General features: G+C 39.0%; 1 protein-coding gene across 1 annotated transcript; it reads right to left on the bottom strand.

The window, feature by feature from the left end:
* Window positions 1-147: 147 nt before the first annotated feature.
* Window positions 148-14,254, bottom strand: LOC123972527 (gastrotropin-like). Its single transcript, XM_046052052.1, is given in 6 exon segments — window positions 148-168; window positions 280-369; window positions 512-687; window positions 772-940; window positions 942-964; window positions 14,239-14,254. Coding segments are annotated over 6 exon segments (495 nt in total).
* Between the last annotated feature and the right edge of the window lie 1,147 nt (window positions 14,255-15,401).

Below are 15,401 nucleotides of genomic sequence, written 5' to 3'. Positions count from 1 at the left end.
AAAAATACAATGTTTTATTTCTCAAAAGCAAAAATTGGAATAGATACTCTTTTACTGCAAATGGGTAACATTTGGAAACATTTGGAGAATTATCTCAGACTCAGGTTTAAAGGGTTAAACGTGAGACAGATGTGTCTATGTTTCCCGTTAGCAAATGCCTATCCTCGCCTGCAGAAATACAACATTAATGAGTCTAATAATCCCTGCAGGGTGTTGAGTATAATAACTGCTGTCATCGTGCTAGGTTCTCAGCACTAAAAGCCTAAGTGAGTGTATTACCTCAACGAGCTTGCCTCCGCTGATCTCAGAGGTGTGGTGGTAGTTGGGGAAGGTCACGCTCAGCTTGCCTCCCTCCATGTGCACTGTGGCCTGAAAACACAGGTTAAAATCAGTCAGGGAACCAGGGTACATTCATACTCTATTCCCTTTCTGCTGTGTTTAAAACCACCTTCATGGATTCATGTTTTTGCAATGCACAGCTGAAACCTTATGCTCTGGATTTGCTTCCTACCTTGAATTTCTTTCCTCCGATGGTCTCCATGTCGCACTCCTTGCCAACGGTGAACTTGTTGGTGACCTTGGCGTTTGTGGGGTAGATCTGGGTCCAGGAGAAGTCATCGCCGCTCTGAGTGACCTCTGTGATCAGCTTGTAGTCATGGCCCTTCTCAATAATGTCATCAGGGATACCTAGAGTGTGAAAAGAGGTGGAGTGTGAGGTTATAAAAGTAGGTAAGTAAAATGCATCTGTTGTTTGGCAGAGATCCATCTCACCAAGCAGTTTGCAGAACTCATCGTATCCCTCCTGGGACTCAGTTTCCCATCTTCCAGCAAAGGCCATTTTGGTGGTGTTGGTGGGTGGAGGCGTGAGAGCAGAGATGCTGAGGCAAGCTGAGGGAAATACAAGGTACTGAGACTAAGACTGTTCCCTGTTTATATACTGTACAGCCCTCGCCACCTCCTTCATCTGCATGTGATGACACAAGAGAGCAATTACAGCTGAAGATGATGACTACAATAGGCTACGAGGGAGAGGGCATTAACCTGCATAATCGGGAGTTTATGGAGTTTCCAAGCTGTGAGTAAAATGCTGACTGCTCATCAGGGCGAGCTAGTCGCTCACCTCCAGGTCAATGAACTCTCCTGCAATGGCTTTATGATCGCACCCCCCACTTTAACTGCTGCAGAGTCTAAAATCAAATAAAGAGCTTTGTTTTAAAATACAATCCATCCATTTAAAGTAATTTGTTATCTTAAATGATCTGATCTGTAAAAAGATCATCATGTACTTTCTGAAGGTCTTTATTTATATGCTGTCATTGAAAAAAACACTCTACGATATAATGAAAGGAAAAATGAGTCATTTCAGTGCTTTATAACTTTTACATTTATGTAAGGAGCCCATGTTCATCACAATAAAGGAACATGTCACGGTGTAGCCTATCACCTATACATGCATCATTTTTGAACAACAATGTAGCTCTATAACACAGAGGAACAAGCTAAATCAGGCTCTCGCTATACAGACAATGTGTTTATATGATCCATTCATTGTTGATTTTGGTCTTTTTATGGGATTTATTGGCTTCTGAGAAAATGAAAAGAGAATGTGACTGATTGACAAGCTACATAAGTGTGGAGTTTACTACGTTATGCTTTAATGGAAATTTTATAATCTGTGTCTTCAAATATTTATTCTCTGTGAGATTACTTGATCTGGAATCGAGTAGATTGACTCCTCAACGTCACTATCAACATGCATACTGTACAGCTGAGGCTGCAATTTATAATGTAACAACTAAAGCCAATCAGCTAAAGCAAGTTGACATCAATGCTCCACTGGAACTAACTAATGTTCCATGTTTGTGGGTGTGGGCGTTAATAGGAGCCCAACAGAATACCAAATATGTTATCCTAGCCATGATTTGTGTTTTTGTACATGTACTGCCTCTTATTATCCTAATTTTAACATTGTGTAACTTGTGATTAACATTCTGTTATTGATCAAGATGTTTGTGGATGACTTAGATGTTTGGGGAAGTTTGCATTTATTATTTTACTGTTTTATGTTTTGATTTATTGTTTTGCTTTCTTTTGTCTGAAAACTCTGAAAACCTACTAAAACGTTGATCTTAAAGATAAAATATATATTTTTATATAATTAACTGAAATTGATATATATGGAGTAAAATAATTCCCTACAGGTAAATGAAACAGTTCTGACAGTAGATGTGCACGAGCAAATGAAATAAAAACAGCAAACTGGAGACAAAAGCAAGCACCTCTTAAATCTTCCTTTGAGAAAAACATAGTACATGGTCACACTGTTAACAGAAATACAGTATAATGTTGATTGGACACACTTGTGGTTGAAAATTGTCCATTAAGGTGACTACATGACTGAAGCACCACAGGCTTTCAACTCAGTCAAACTGTGAATAGGTAAAAGCTTTTGATGCTGCACTTAACTTCGATCTCACACAATACAACCATTTTCAGACCACTGATAGTGTTTCTAAACCATGAAAAGTCAACATGGCCTTGGAGCTCTTTATAGATACATAAAACACCATATTGGCCAACATCCTATAAAATACACCCACTATCTCTATCCCTCTTTTTACTGTGTGTGTCTGTCTCTCTCTCTCTCTCTCTCTCTCTCGCACACACACTCACACACAAGGTCAGTGTGCTGAAGTTCACAAATGCAGTTAAAAAAAAACATTTCTCATCAGATTTAACATGCTATCCCCCACTGCAGCATCTTTTCCACATCATTTGGGTGAATTGTGTTCGTAAACGTCTGGTTGACCTTTGACTCCCTTGCATCTGACCTTCCAGAATATACTGCGTGATACAGCATTTTCTGCGTAATATGAAAGCTACTGAATGTATTTTTTGTGCATATTTCTTCAAGTGTTTTCCACAGGTATTGTTCTGTTTGAATGTGCTTTATACATCCTTCCCTTCTGTTGTCACTTTTTGTAAATGAATAGTTGGAATCAACCTTTATAAAGAAGGTAGGCAGTGGTGGAATGTACATGTGCTGTACTAAAGTACAATTTTGATTATTTCCATTTTATGATGCTTTATACTTCTATCCACTGCATTTTGGAAACAGATACTACAGATTCAAGTTATTTATTACATTATATCATCTAATCAACTAATAAATCATGATATATTATAGATTAAGCTAACTGGAAATGGTCCTTCACCTGCTGCAACATTAGTGATGCTTAGTAATACTGTATTATACTATACTTTTACTTAATTAAAATTCCAAATACATAAACATTTGTTAAGTACCACTAAACACTGTCTTGTGTTTTAACCTTCATGTAATTAAGAAAAATGAATGAATAAATGAAAAGCATGATGAAATGGAAGGCTTCAGGTTTGGCATATCCTTCACTGGTAATGAAAATACATTCAGGATTAGCCTAATAATTATGCATTCACCTTATAAATAACACACTGCTCTCAGCAGATTTTAATAATAAAAAAATAATCGGTGTCACTGGCCCTGGTGTTACTTGGTATCAAATTGGTAATACATTTTGTGGTATTGCACACCCCTAGTTTGAGGTAACTGGTGTGTGCAAATAAGTCAGCACATGTGTCAAACATAACCAGACTGCATATTTGGAAATACCAATTTAAAATATTATAAATGATAAGATTGACATTAGTTCATATTATAATGGACTCTTAATGGACTGTTTGGCTTCACATTTTCCCTTTCTCCGATGTTTTATACTTTTAATTTGAGTATTAAACAGATTACTGCTGACTGCACCCACTCTTTCTTTTTTATTTATGCCATTGTTTCTCAAAACTATGCAGTTTAAATATGCTGTATGGCTTCAAGAATACAATGCTATTGTTCAGATGTGGCTAAGTGCTCTGGTATAAAGGACGATGTCCAGTTTTCCAGCCTGTCTTTAGGTATTTGGATACTAATCAATTTACACTCAATTTGTACAACTTACAATGCAGAGATAGGCCTTCATGACATACAGTATATTATACACTGTACATAATATGTGGTAGCATCAATGCTTTTCCGAGAGAGAAACTACATTTTTATTTGCAGGGATTGCTGGTTACAGTAGGATGATCACCACCTGAAGGCTACTACCTTTACACACATTTAGATCATCATTTTATATCTGGCACAGGTGTAGAGCAAGACACTGTACCTGACAAATAAATCACATGCATAAATCTCAGTGGTGTGGTGGTGTGGGTTATGGAGCTGTGTAGTGTTTTCTTCATGCCGAGAAATACCGTCTATGGCAAGTAAGCAGAAAGTTAAGTGTGTTCAGATCTTCTGCCACCAGAATTAGATTTTATGCAGAATGTTCTGGACTTAAAAATGATCATCTATTCTCTCTCAGTTTAATTGTGTTTATTTGTCTCAAGGTCAAACCAAACCACAGCAGTGAATATGAACAAAGTGCAGTTGTTTATTGTCGATGTTGTAACCTTGCGGTTACACTTTAATAGTAGGCTGTAATTTAAACTTTTGCTGAAACATTCTCTTTTTTTTCTCATCTCTTTTTCCCAGAGTGTGAATCCCACTGGACAATAAGTAACTAGGATTACTGGCCATTACCTAACATCCAATCACATCTCGATGAAGTCATGCTTTACTATTGCCTCTCTTGTTGTTTTATGATAGAGATCTTTCAATATATGCGAGAGAGGAGAGAAATAAAGAGGACTAAGCTGAGCTGATGATGACTATGAAAAATAAGAAAAGAAAACACAAGAATATGAACAAATGAACAAGGAGTTAATGCACAAGAGAGGAGAAGAGGGGGACGGAAGAAAAGATTCTAAAGAAAGATACATATAGATAGATTCCTTTTATCTACAACTATAAAGAGGGGATTTGCGATGGAGGAATTAAAGGGGGGGAGGCCTTGATATGCAAATGAAGCTGCTGCTAATCAAAGCAATAAGATTAGCCTTCCAAATTGAGATGAAGAAAGGCTCCATTATCTGGGCCGAGTGTCATGTTTAATAACGCGGAACGGCATGGTAATTCACTAGTGATGCAACTGTATTCTATGTGTGTATGTGACTGTGTGTGTGTTTATGTGTGTGTGAGTGTGAAAGAAAGAGGAAAAAAGTATATAGAGAGAATTAAACATGTGAAAGACAAATTGTGACCTTGCCTGCCCATGGTGTCACCCAGCAAAAGTTTGTATTTGTGTGTAGAGATAGTGACAGAGGGAGTGAGAGGGCACAAAAAGCTGGATCCCATGAGAAAAAAAAGTGTGTGTGTGTGTGTGTGTTTGTGTGCGTGTGCAGACTTGGCTTTGATGCAAACGTTTTGTGCTATGTTGTATAGAGAGATCAACACATGGGTATGGTATGGAAAATGCAGCCTTAGACAGACACTGACACAGAAAATTCAGCCTCACATGGTTTGATTAGAGACATAGAGACAAGATAATTTCTAAAAGAGCAAGATAGAGGTGAACGGGCGTAACTGAATCAACTGCAGGTGACACCAAGTGGACTGCTATACATAAAAACACTTTAACAAGCGCACATTTTAACACATGCTTCCAATACGTCCCAAAATGACATATAAGACCTATTTGTACTTGACGTTGGTAAGTAACAGTCCAGCGACAGGCTAATCACACCATGAGTATGTTACGTAAGTGTCCTAAGTCACATGACGTTTTAACACATGGTAAATGTTGTGAAACGGTCTAGTTTGGTTAGCTTTAGGCAATAAATCCACTTGGTTAGGTTTAGGAAAAGATTGTGTTTTGGGTTAAAATAAGTACATTACGTAAGTCACATGAAAGTAATCTGCAAAACATTATTTTACTTAAAACATGTCAACTTTGACTTTTTACCACACGGCACACGAACCTCAGTTTCCTGAGGGAAAGTCCTGAGTTTTCTTGACACATCCATCCACCCCACCGCCCTTCTTAAATGGACTTTGATGCTCTTTATCATCACCTGACATCTTCTGCCACTAGAGGTCGTGTCCTAACAAAAACGTGAATATGGTTCATAATAAGCTATATAATAATCAACCTATACGGCTGTTTGTTTGGTGAGGAAGTGTGTTTCACTTTGTACCAGTCTTGCTAAAATAGTGAGGAGACTGTATGCTTCCTGCCCAGCACTAAACGTTCAAGCAAAATTAGCAGCTAGTTGGTGAACATAGTGCAGCATTTAGCAGCTAAAGAGCGATATGATTGTGCTGTATAATTTGTGTGTAAAATTTGTATCTTCTAAGTAACACATATTATACCTGTCAAGTGTAGTAAATTAAACAGTACAATATTTCTTTCTGAAATGTTGTGGTGTAGAAATAAATAGCATTAAATTGAAACACTTAATTTATAATTGAGTATAGTAAAGCACTAAATGTACTTATTTTTCACTACTACTATCCTTTGTAAGATGACCAAGAGAGATGCTAGCTTCCTCTACTGACCGCTACACTGCATTCAGTTCAGATTTTGGGTAAAATTTATGACTGCTTTACACCACAAAGGGAGATTGACTTATGTAAGAAGGAGTAACAGAAGGGGAGCTTCATTCTTTCAGCATAGGCAGTGTTAAAAATGTCACACAAAAGAACATGGTAGATTAAGTCATAGATGGAATGAAAAAAAGAAACCAGACGGAAGCATATGGAGAGAGAAAGGAGAGAGAAAGGAAAGAGAAACAAGTAGAAACATCTGCAGAAAAGTGGTCTATGGGAAATATGAGATATGTAAATACCACTGGTGTGTATGAGAGGCTTCCAAATGTTTATGGTAATTAAACCAGTCTATCACAACTGATTTGAGCATGACTCTTGATGGTTGAGAAATGCTGCACATAGCACCTTTAACTTTGAAAACCCTGACAAGGAGAGCTGCCTCAGTAACTCTGGCAATGAGCCAATACCACCATTAAACACAGAGACAGAAATAGGCCATGGTAGCCGCCAACAGTAAGCATTCTGTTGTTGTTATCTTTACTGTTTCTCAATCCATCCTGACAGCCTTACCATCCTTTGGGGAAGGAAATGGCAGTCACTGGTGATTATAAAGCCTCCACATCCCCCCACCTCCACCCCTCATCCAGGGAGCCAAATTATGCCTGCATTAATATTTCATATTACACAGGACTTGTAGGGAAACCACATGTGTACTCAGCCCTTTGTCTTCATGTCAAATGAAATGTGCTCGGCAATCATCAGAGGGTGAACCAAAGTGGTGAGAGGAGGGGTGACGGCAGGAGGGGAGGAGGAGAAAGGAAGGGGTGAAGGGAGATGAGTGGAAACGATGGGCGGGAAGGAGAAGAGGGAGGAGAAGGAGGATAACAAGTGAAAGAAAGAGTTTACAGCTGAGGGGAAAGAAGAAGAAAGACCAGAATGTATGGGTGCAAGGAGAGATGAGGCAAGAAGGGGAGAGGAGTGGGGCTCAGCAGAGTAGATGAAAGGCAAGTAGACCAAAGAAAAAAATACAGGGAAACAGGAGAAGAAAGGGGGGAGTCGAGGAATACCTTGGTGCTTTAAATAATGTAAAGAGGTGAAGGCATACGCTGGGCTGAACACAGAGGGTTGTTATGCATTTGAGAAAAAGCCAGTGACCAGACAAGCTTTAATATTTTAGTTAGCTTTTAATATCAGCTGATTATATTTTTAAGAGACAATGAAGCATTACTGCAAGATAGAAACATGGTTTAAGGCACTAGATTTAGAAGCACATTCAGTAACAACTTATTTAATATTACTTTAATATATTGCATATGTATCATAAAGACTGGAAGTAGTTTGATTCAAGAATTACCAGCATTGACAAATATGGAAACTTGAAACTTGATGACAATGAAGACAGTTTTTTTGTTTCTACATGCAGTCGCTGTGCCCATCTGTTAATGGTCAGCAAATAAAACTGAGGTCCCACCACAGAAAAATCACAATATCATGGCTTCAGAAAGACCAATGAAAAAAACATCCTTTGAGAAAACCCGTAAGCTAACAAAACAGAAGCTAGCTAGGAGGGCAGGTGGGACTAATTTATTGTCACTGAACGCATAGCAGTAAAAATGTTGCTGATGAAAATAGGTATGGTAATTAAGAACTAAAATGTAACATACATTTTGTTTTTTCTTCATTGCTATCCCTGTCTGCATGGACGTCTTTGTCTCACTCTATAGGCTTTCTCCTATGCAGCCCCCAAAAGGGTCACGGTGGGAATTGTGTTCCTTAACTGCTTTTGCATTATATCTAGCAATACTTCTGTCCTCACTTTGAATACATTTCCTTTGTTGTGAGATAATACAAAAGTAGTTTTAAAAATCCCCACCATGACCCTTCAGGGGGGTCCATTCTCGTATGTTCTCGACTAGTCCAATGTTCCTTCCAGTTTGTCCCAGAGAAAGTGTTTGACTTTCTCAATGTGACCCACCAAGTTTTGCTGAAGACTGAGAACAAGAAGGTTGGTTAACAACACCGGTGCACAAGTGAAAAAGGGGGTCATGTAGTTGTCATACTGACCTTAAAGTTGCCATAACTAAGTTTTTAAAGCTCACACGGCAAAAATATATGACTTTCTTAAGATGTAAAAGAGGCCAGGGTCGATGTACTGTAAATAGACCTATATAGATCTCCTAATGGAAATGTAGCTGCAAAATGCATTTGGTCTTTTCCATCACATTTTATATAATGGCAGAGTATTCTAATCTAATCTACATGCAAATAGACTTAGATCCGTCTTGTTTTGCTCTGTAGCTGATCATGATGCAGTTGTATACATCATTCATGTTTCATCAGCAGAATTTTGATGGATCACTCTAAATTAAGTTCAATTTAAGCTTAGAGGCAACAGAGGCAAGATAAACCATGTTCTTTTGCCTGGTGAATATGAGTTAGTAAAAGGCTGAAGGCAAAATTTGCTTATATGTGTGCAGACCATGTGTCTGCACAATCACCTCCTGTAGCCTTAAATATCTGCTTAAAATTTTGAGAGTGAAATAGGAGAAAATCATGCACTTTGTGTGTCACAAGTTGTGATTGTGAATAGATGTGCTTAAAGAAAGGGATCAAAGTTTTGGCACAGTGATTGGTTTAGTGATTGGTTGAAGGTTTTCAAGTGTCTTGTAATGTTGGGTTTGTGGTGCCAAAGATAGTAATTTTCATTCTGAAGTCTGTTATTTGACCTGCTGTGCTTGCTGGTAATACACAGACAAAAAAGTAAAAGCAATGACCCGAGAAACATGGACATGAGTTTTATTTTTATTCTGGCTGCTGATGTCACTGCAAAATGTTTTATTTTGAAACAATGAAATCTATTTTTAATGATACATAAGGTGACTGTAACAGCAACGTCCAGTGGTAGATATCTGATATTTGTTTGGATTTTCATTTACAATTTCTAACAACTGCTTACACACAAAATCTTTACATGTCACACAATTTTTGAAACCTCTCACTCAAAGAGCAAAACTGCACCTCAAATCTCCAAAACCATAAGCTATTTCTCCAGCCTTTCACTCAGTTTTAAATTGCATAAAACAAACATTTCAAAATTCCTTGCACAATTATCTACCTAAGACACAAAAATCAACAGGCAGTGACTTGCATTCCTTTTCCAAACACAACCAATCAAAATGCTACACTTCTTCACCAGGTCACACAGCCACTCCTCACATGTGCAAACATCAACTGCTTAACTGATCACTAACAAATCACTGCTTTAGTATAGGCCTATAAATAGGTCAAAGGTCAGATTACCTGTTTTGAACATTGGAGGCCAACAATGGACAGAGAGCAAGGAGAATAGAAGGGAGAGGCAGGGGACGACAACGAGGACAAGTTCAAGGAGGAAGAGTTGGAAGAAGAGAAAGAGAGGATGAGGACGACAAGTTGGAGGAGGACGAGGGCAAAAAAGAGAAGGAAGGAGATCCATCTCTGATGAGATTAGTGCCACACTTATTGATCATGTGATCAACCAGAGGTTGACCATGAAAGAAGCTGGACTAAGAGTCCAGCCCAACTTAAGTCGCTTTACATTTGTATCCATAATTCTAACCTTCAGAAATTACAGTTTTTGCCCGTTGCTTGAACACTATAGACCCATGCTTAGACTAAAGTAACACAACTTGAAGCTTTTGTTACCATACCTCAAACACATGTACCCATACCTTAAACAAAAGCGCTGCTTTGCACTCTAGTTGCAATCCTGCAACACACTTACTCCTTTATGCAACACACTTGGTCCTTTATGCAACACACTTGGTCCTGCATACTACACATCTATTTCATACATAAGACACTTCGTTAAAAAATGAAATCTCAGGGTGCCATTTGGAAAACACATGTATCCAAAATACAAAACACATCGAGTAATTGCAACCACTCAAATACACACCTGAAGGCACTTACTTGCAAAACTGAACACCAATCAGCCAGCTACAAAAAGCCCTCAGTTTAGCCATTTCAAGAACTTTGCAAGCATGGATGGAGCGAGAGCAAGAGGCAGAGGTAGAAGAAGATGAAGAGGAGGAGGAAGAGGAAGAGGAGGAGGAGGACAAGGTCAAGGTCAAGGTCGAAGAGGCCATGCACGGACCCCTATTTCTGATGATATAAGAGCAACTTTGGTGGACCATGTCATCAACCATGGCCTGACTATGAGGGAAGCTGGGCAGAGAGTCCACCCACATCTAAGCCGCTTCACAGTGGCATCTGTAATAAGAACATTCCGACTAGAAAACAGGTATGTCTTCAGCTCTCTACCTTCTACTCTACTCAGATGGTATTTACAGCACTGTACTACAGTATATCACATTACCACATCACGTGTACAGGGTATTGCAGGGTGCTAATGCTCCTTTTGCAGCCAAAGTGGTAGTTTTTGGGAAACATACCATGCATGATTACTTACAGTATATTGAGATGTTTCAGTACAGTGGATGATACAGTATATACAGTAAAGTAATGTAAGAAAAAGAAGCAAACCGACGACAGTTTGTGGTTGTACTTCTCTAGAATGAGTAGAAGACCTTCTGGGGGAGGATGCCAACGCCTGTTCACGCAACAGCAGGAACTTGCCGTTGTGCACCTAGTGAGGGCAGACAATGCGATCTGTCTCCACCAGCTACGACAGAAAATACTGACAGGCAAGTGTTCAACAACATAAACCATGTGAGCATCACCACCATCAGACGCATCTTGGGAAAACACAACATCACCATGAAGCAGCTTTACAGGGTCCCATTTGAGAGCAACAGTGTCAGGGTCAAAGGACTTCGAGCTGAATATGTACGGGTAATATAGTTCATAATGTAGTTGTACAGAACAGCCCAGGTTTGTGGTGGTATGGGATAATGTCAGTTTCCATCGGGCTGCTCTGGTCCAGGCCTGGTTCACCAACCACAATCAATTTGAAGTGGTATACTTGCCATCTTACTCACCATTTTTAAACCCTATAGAGGAATTCTTTTTGGCTTGGAGATGGCGTGTATATGACCGCCAACCACATGCCCGCATGCCTCTTCTGCAGGCAATGGAACAGGCCTGCGGCGACATTCAGGTGACAGCAATCCATGGATGATTTTGACATGCAAGGGGATATTTTTCCCAGTGCCTAGTGGGAGAAGACATTGCTTGCGATGTTGATGAGATCCTGTGGCCAGACCCCAACAGACGGCGGGATCCATGAGCCCACGTATGCACAATTGCCATGATTTTCTGTGTTTACAGTATAGTGTTTTTTGTATTATTATTTTTTGCTTTATCTGAATTCATGTTACTGCAATGTACAGTGCTGCAATGTGCAATATTGAGTAGGCCTATTTGCTTTTTTGGTTGTTTGAAAATGTGCCTTCTGAATAAACAGTGAAAATCAAAGACTGCAGTGTTTTATATAAAGTAGACTAGTGTGATCCCCCTGATCTGAAAGTGTATGCATATGATGCAAGTATGTGTCAGTTCGTCATCAGAGTTACATTTTGACAAAGGAATGACACAGATGTGAATGGTATATTTCCCAGTGTTGTGTCATGTTTACTTGTGTGTAGAGTTTGGGCACAATGAGCGAAGTTTTGCAAAATGTGTTCAAGCAACGGGCAAAAACTGTAGAACAGGTATGCAACTATCTAATCTATTTCACCATTACAGTATTGAACTGTAAAATACATAGTACTGCATAGTATTGCATAAACATTTGTAGCTCTAAACCATCTATTTACTGCACTGCATTGTATACATTAGGTTGATTGTCAAGCTGTACCACAAAATATTGTACATTTCTTACAATAACTACATTGCACACACTCACACTGTGGAAATCTCTACAGAGTGGACATGGTTACACACCCCTACACACACACACACACACACACACACACACACACACACACACACACACACACACACACACACGCGCGCGCATTTGTTCTTTAGTATGCTACTATGTACAACACCTTTTCCACCGTCACTGCTGCAATGTTTTGCCAAATAAATATTTTCTATTTCAACATTGCATTGGTGTTTACAGTGTACTTTTCAGCACCTCTCAGCAGGTTTCTTTCACTCTAAAACGTTGTATGGAAATGTACACATAAGCCTAAAAAAAACAAAAGAGCTTTAGATTTAGAACAAAAGTGTGTGCATGGTATATCCAAAAATTTACTATTATGAAAAAAGTGCCATTTGATGCAAGTGCTTCCTTTTGGAATGTGTTTATGGCATTTTGAATGCAGTGTTTCATTTGGGAATTGTGTGTAGAGTTTTGAAAAAAGGAGACATAGTTTTAAAAAAGTGTGTAAGCAGTTGTAAAAAAAAACTGTAACAGAAGACTCTGGCCCAAATGTCCTCTTTGTGGCTCTTTAGAGTGGTGAAGAGGACTGACCATCAGAAATGATTTTATCACTAAAAGCAGCACTTGGTTAGTGATGATTGTTTTTCTTTGAGTTTTGATTTCATTATTGTCCTGTGTGCACAGAATAGTAATCAGTCAAATCACCTCACAGCAGATGTCAAGTTCAACAAATTTGAGCAAACATCGAACATAGCATATCCAAAACTACATGATAGAATTTGCAGTGCCTCCACTGCAAGTCTTTAACCGCTCTTATTTATTACAAGACAAGTGTTAACAACATTGTTCTAACATGCTAACATGACATTGCTAGCAAGTTGATGTTTGGCAGGTATAATTGTAGGTACCCAATCCATACTGCCTGCCAGATCCCTAACATGCTTGATGGCCAATGTGCTAGCAGCTAGGGTTAGCCTCCTTTGTGTTGCTACATTGTTGGATTGTTTTCATTGTTAAAAATTAAAAATGTACTGTTGAATAAGGTTTTTTCATATCTTAAGTATATTCCCATAATATCCTAGTGAACAGTATCATCTCCAGTGATTAAAAAACATCTTGATTTGAAAAATTTAGTCGGATCATTTTGAATAGGCAGATTTGTGGTAACTTTCTTTGACTGACACAGCGACTTTTGCACATGGCGCAGAACAGATCCGGCAGGCAGTACAGATTGGGCACTGACAATAATGTTACCATGTCCACCATCTTAATTTAGTGTGTTAGCATGCACATGTTCATAATTAGCACTAAACACAAAGTACAGCTGAGGCTGGTGGAAATGCTGTTAATTTTGCAGGTATTTAATCATAAACCAAAGTGATGATGATGCCGATAGATGAAAAGCAAAATCACCAGTCAATACAATTCATTCTCTTGGGAACATGAATGTCATGTACCAAATTTCACTCAGTCAACTGAATAGCTGTTGAGAAATTTCACCCAAAATCAAAAATGTCAACATCATTTTGGCACTAAAGGAAAATCCAAGGGATCACAAAAGTCAATTGTATGAATTGTCTGGGAACCATAAATATCTGTACTTTCTTTTGTTTTGTACCAATCAATCAAGTAGATGGTGAGATATTTCACTGAATATTTTTTGCCTGCAGCTAGAAGAAAAGTCAGGGGGTAGCCAAAGTCATTTTAATTCATTCTTAAGGGACCTTGAATATATATAGCAAATTGCATGACAATCCATCCGATAGTCCTTGAAATATTTCACTCTGAACCAAAAATGTCAACCTCATAGTGGCACTAGCAGTAAAGTCAGAGGATCAACAAAGTCATTAGGTTCATCCTCCGGGGACAATGAATGTGTGTGAAAAATGACACGGCCATCCATTCAACTGTATTTCAGTTATTTCAGTCCGAACTAAATTGGTGGACCTACCGGCTGACATTGCCATCCTTAGAGCCACGCCGCTAGGATGGGCAAAAAGTGACAGCTTTACCAGAAATCAATTTGGGCTAACGGTAAATTTACTGAATTAGGTTTATGCAAATCAATGAACACCCATTGAGTCTGTGCCCCTCTGAAACAAACCTCAGACAAAGCCTGAGATTGTCTGACCCAAAACAAATGATAAAAGCCATAAATCAAGCTATATGTCTGTCAAGATAAATGGCACATCCCCATACAACTGTGATAACACAGATACAGGTGGCACTGGGTTCATCCCATTGTCCATAAATGGGGATGGAGTCTCCAACAGATGGGGCTTCTCTTGTTGAAAACAAAGAAACACATGGACACATGCACATAAGTGATGACAAAGTGATGGATAGATGTTTTTTAACAAATGCGATTCATATTTGAGGTTCAAAATGTAGAGAGAGGGGAAAAAGACCTTCTCTTGTCCAAGAGTCTGTATTGGTGACTGCTTAGAGCTTCACGCTTAATTGCACTCACACATACACACACACAGACACAGATACACATACACACTTGACAGGGAGCTACTAGCTGGTTGGACGGGTGATTAACACTAGCTTGCTTGTGGTTGAGTGTGCTCCCATCACGGTGAGATTGCTGCAGCCTCTTGTTAACCCTCGTTGTATGAAACAACCCAGTGGCTCACCTTCAAGCACACTTATCAGCCTCTTATTCCCTAACCTCTCTCACTACCAACAATTATGTCTGTGTGTGCGTGTCCTTGTGTGTGTGAGTGTGTATCTCTGTTGATCTCACTAGCCAGGAAGTTAGCAGCCGCAGCTTCGAGAGCGCTTCAATATCCTTTCCCTCAAACCTGATTATTAATTACCGTCTGTCTCTAGCTGACCGCAGCCCAAATTCTGTCTAACACTGTTACCAAGGAGACCGACACCAAGTTATTCACAAACAAGAGTCAGGAAACAGATTATAGCTCATTCACTTACACAGCAGTTGCGCAGTTTTTTTTTAATATACCGGATTCATGTCTGCATCAAGTGTGACATTCAGTTGCAAGTACTTTAATTAATATGTATGCCAAACAAAAGTTTTTCAATCATGTGAAGTAAAATTGCTTAGGCGACACCTGTGACTAGCTTGGCATCATCTCAAAAGCGTCGTAA

Source organism: Micropterus dolomieu, linkage group LG06 (genome assembly GCF_021292245.1).
Source record: "Micropterus dolomieu isolate WLL.071019.BEF.003 ecotype Adirondacks linkage group LG06, ASM2129224v1, whole genome shotgun sequence".
Lineage (NCBI taxonomy): Eukaryota > Metazoa > Chordata > Actinopteri > Centrarchiformes > Centrarchidae > Micropterus > Micropterus dolomieu.
This window is presented reverse-complemented; position numbering and strand designations above follow the sequence as displayed.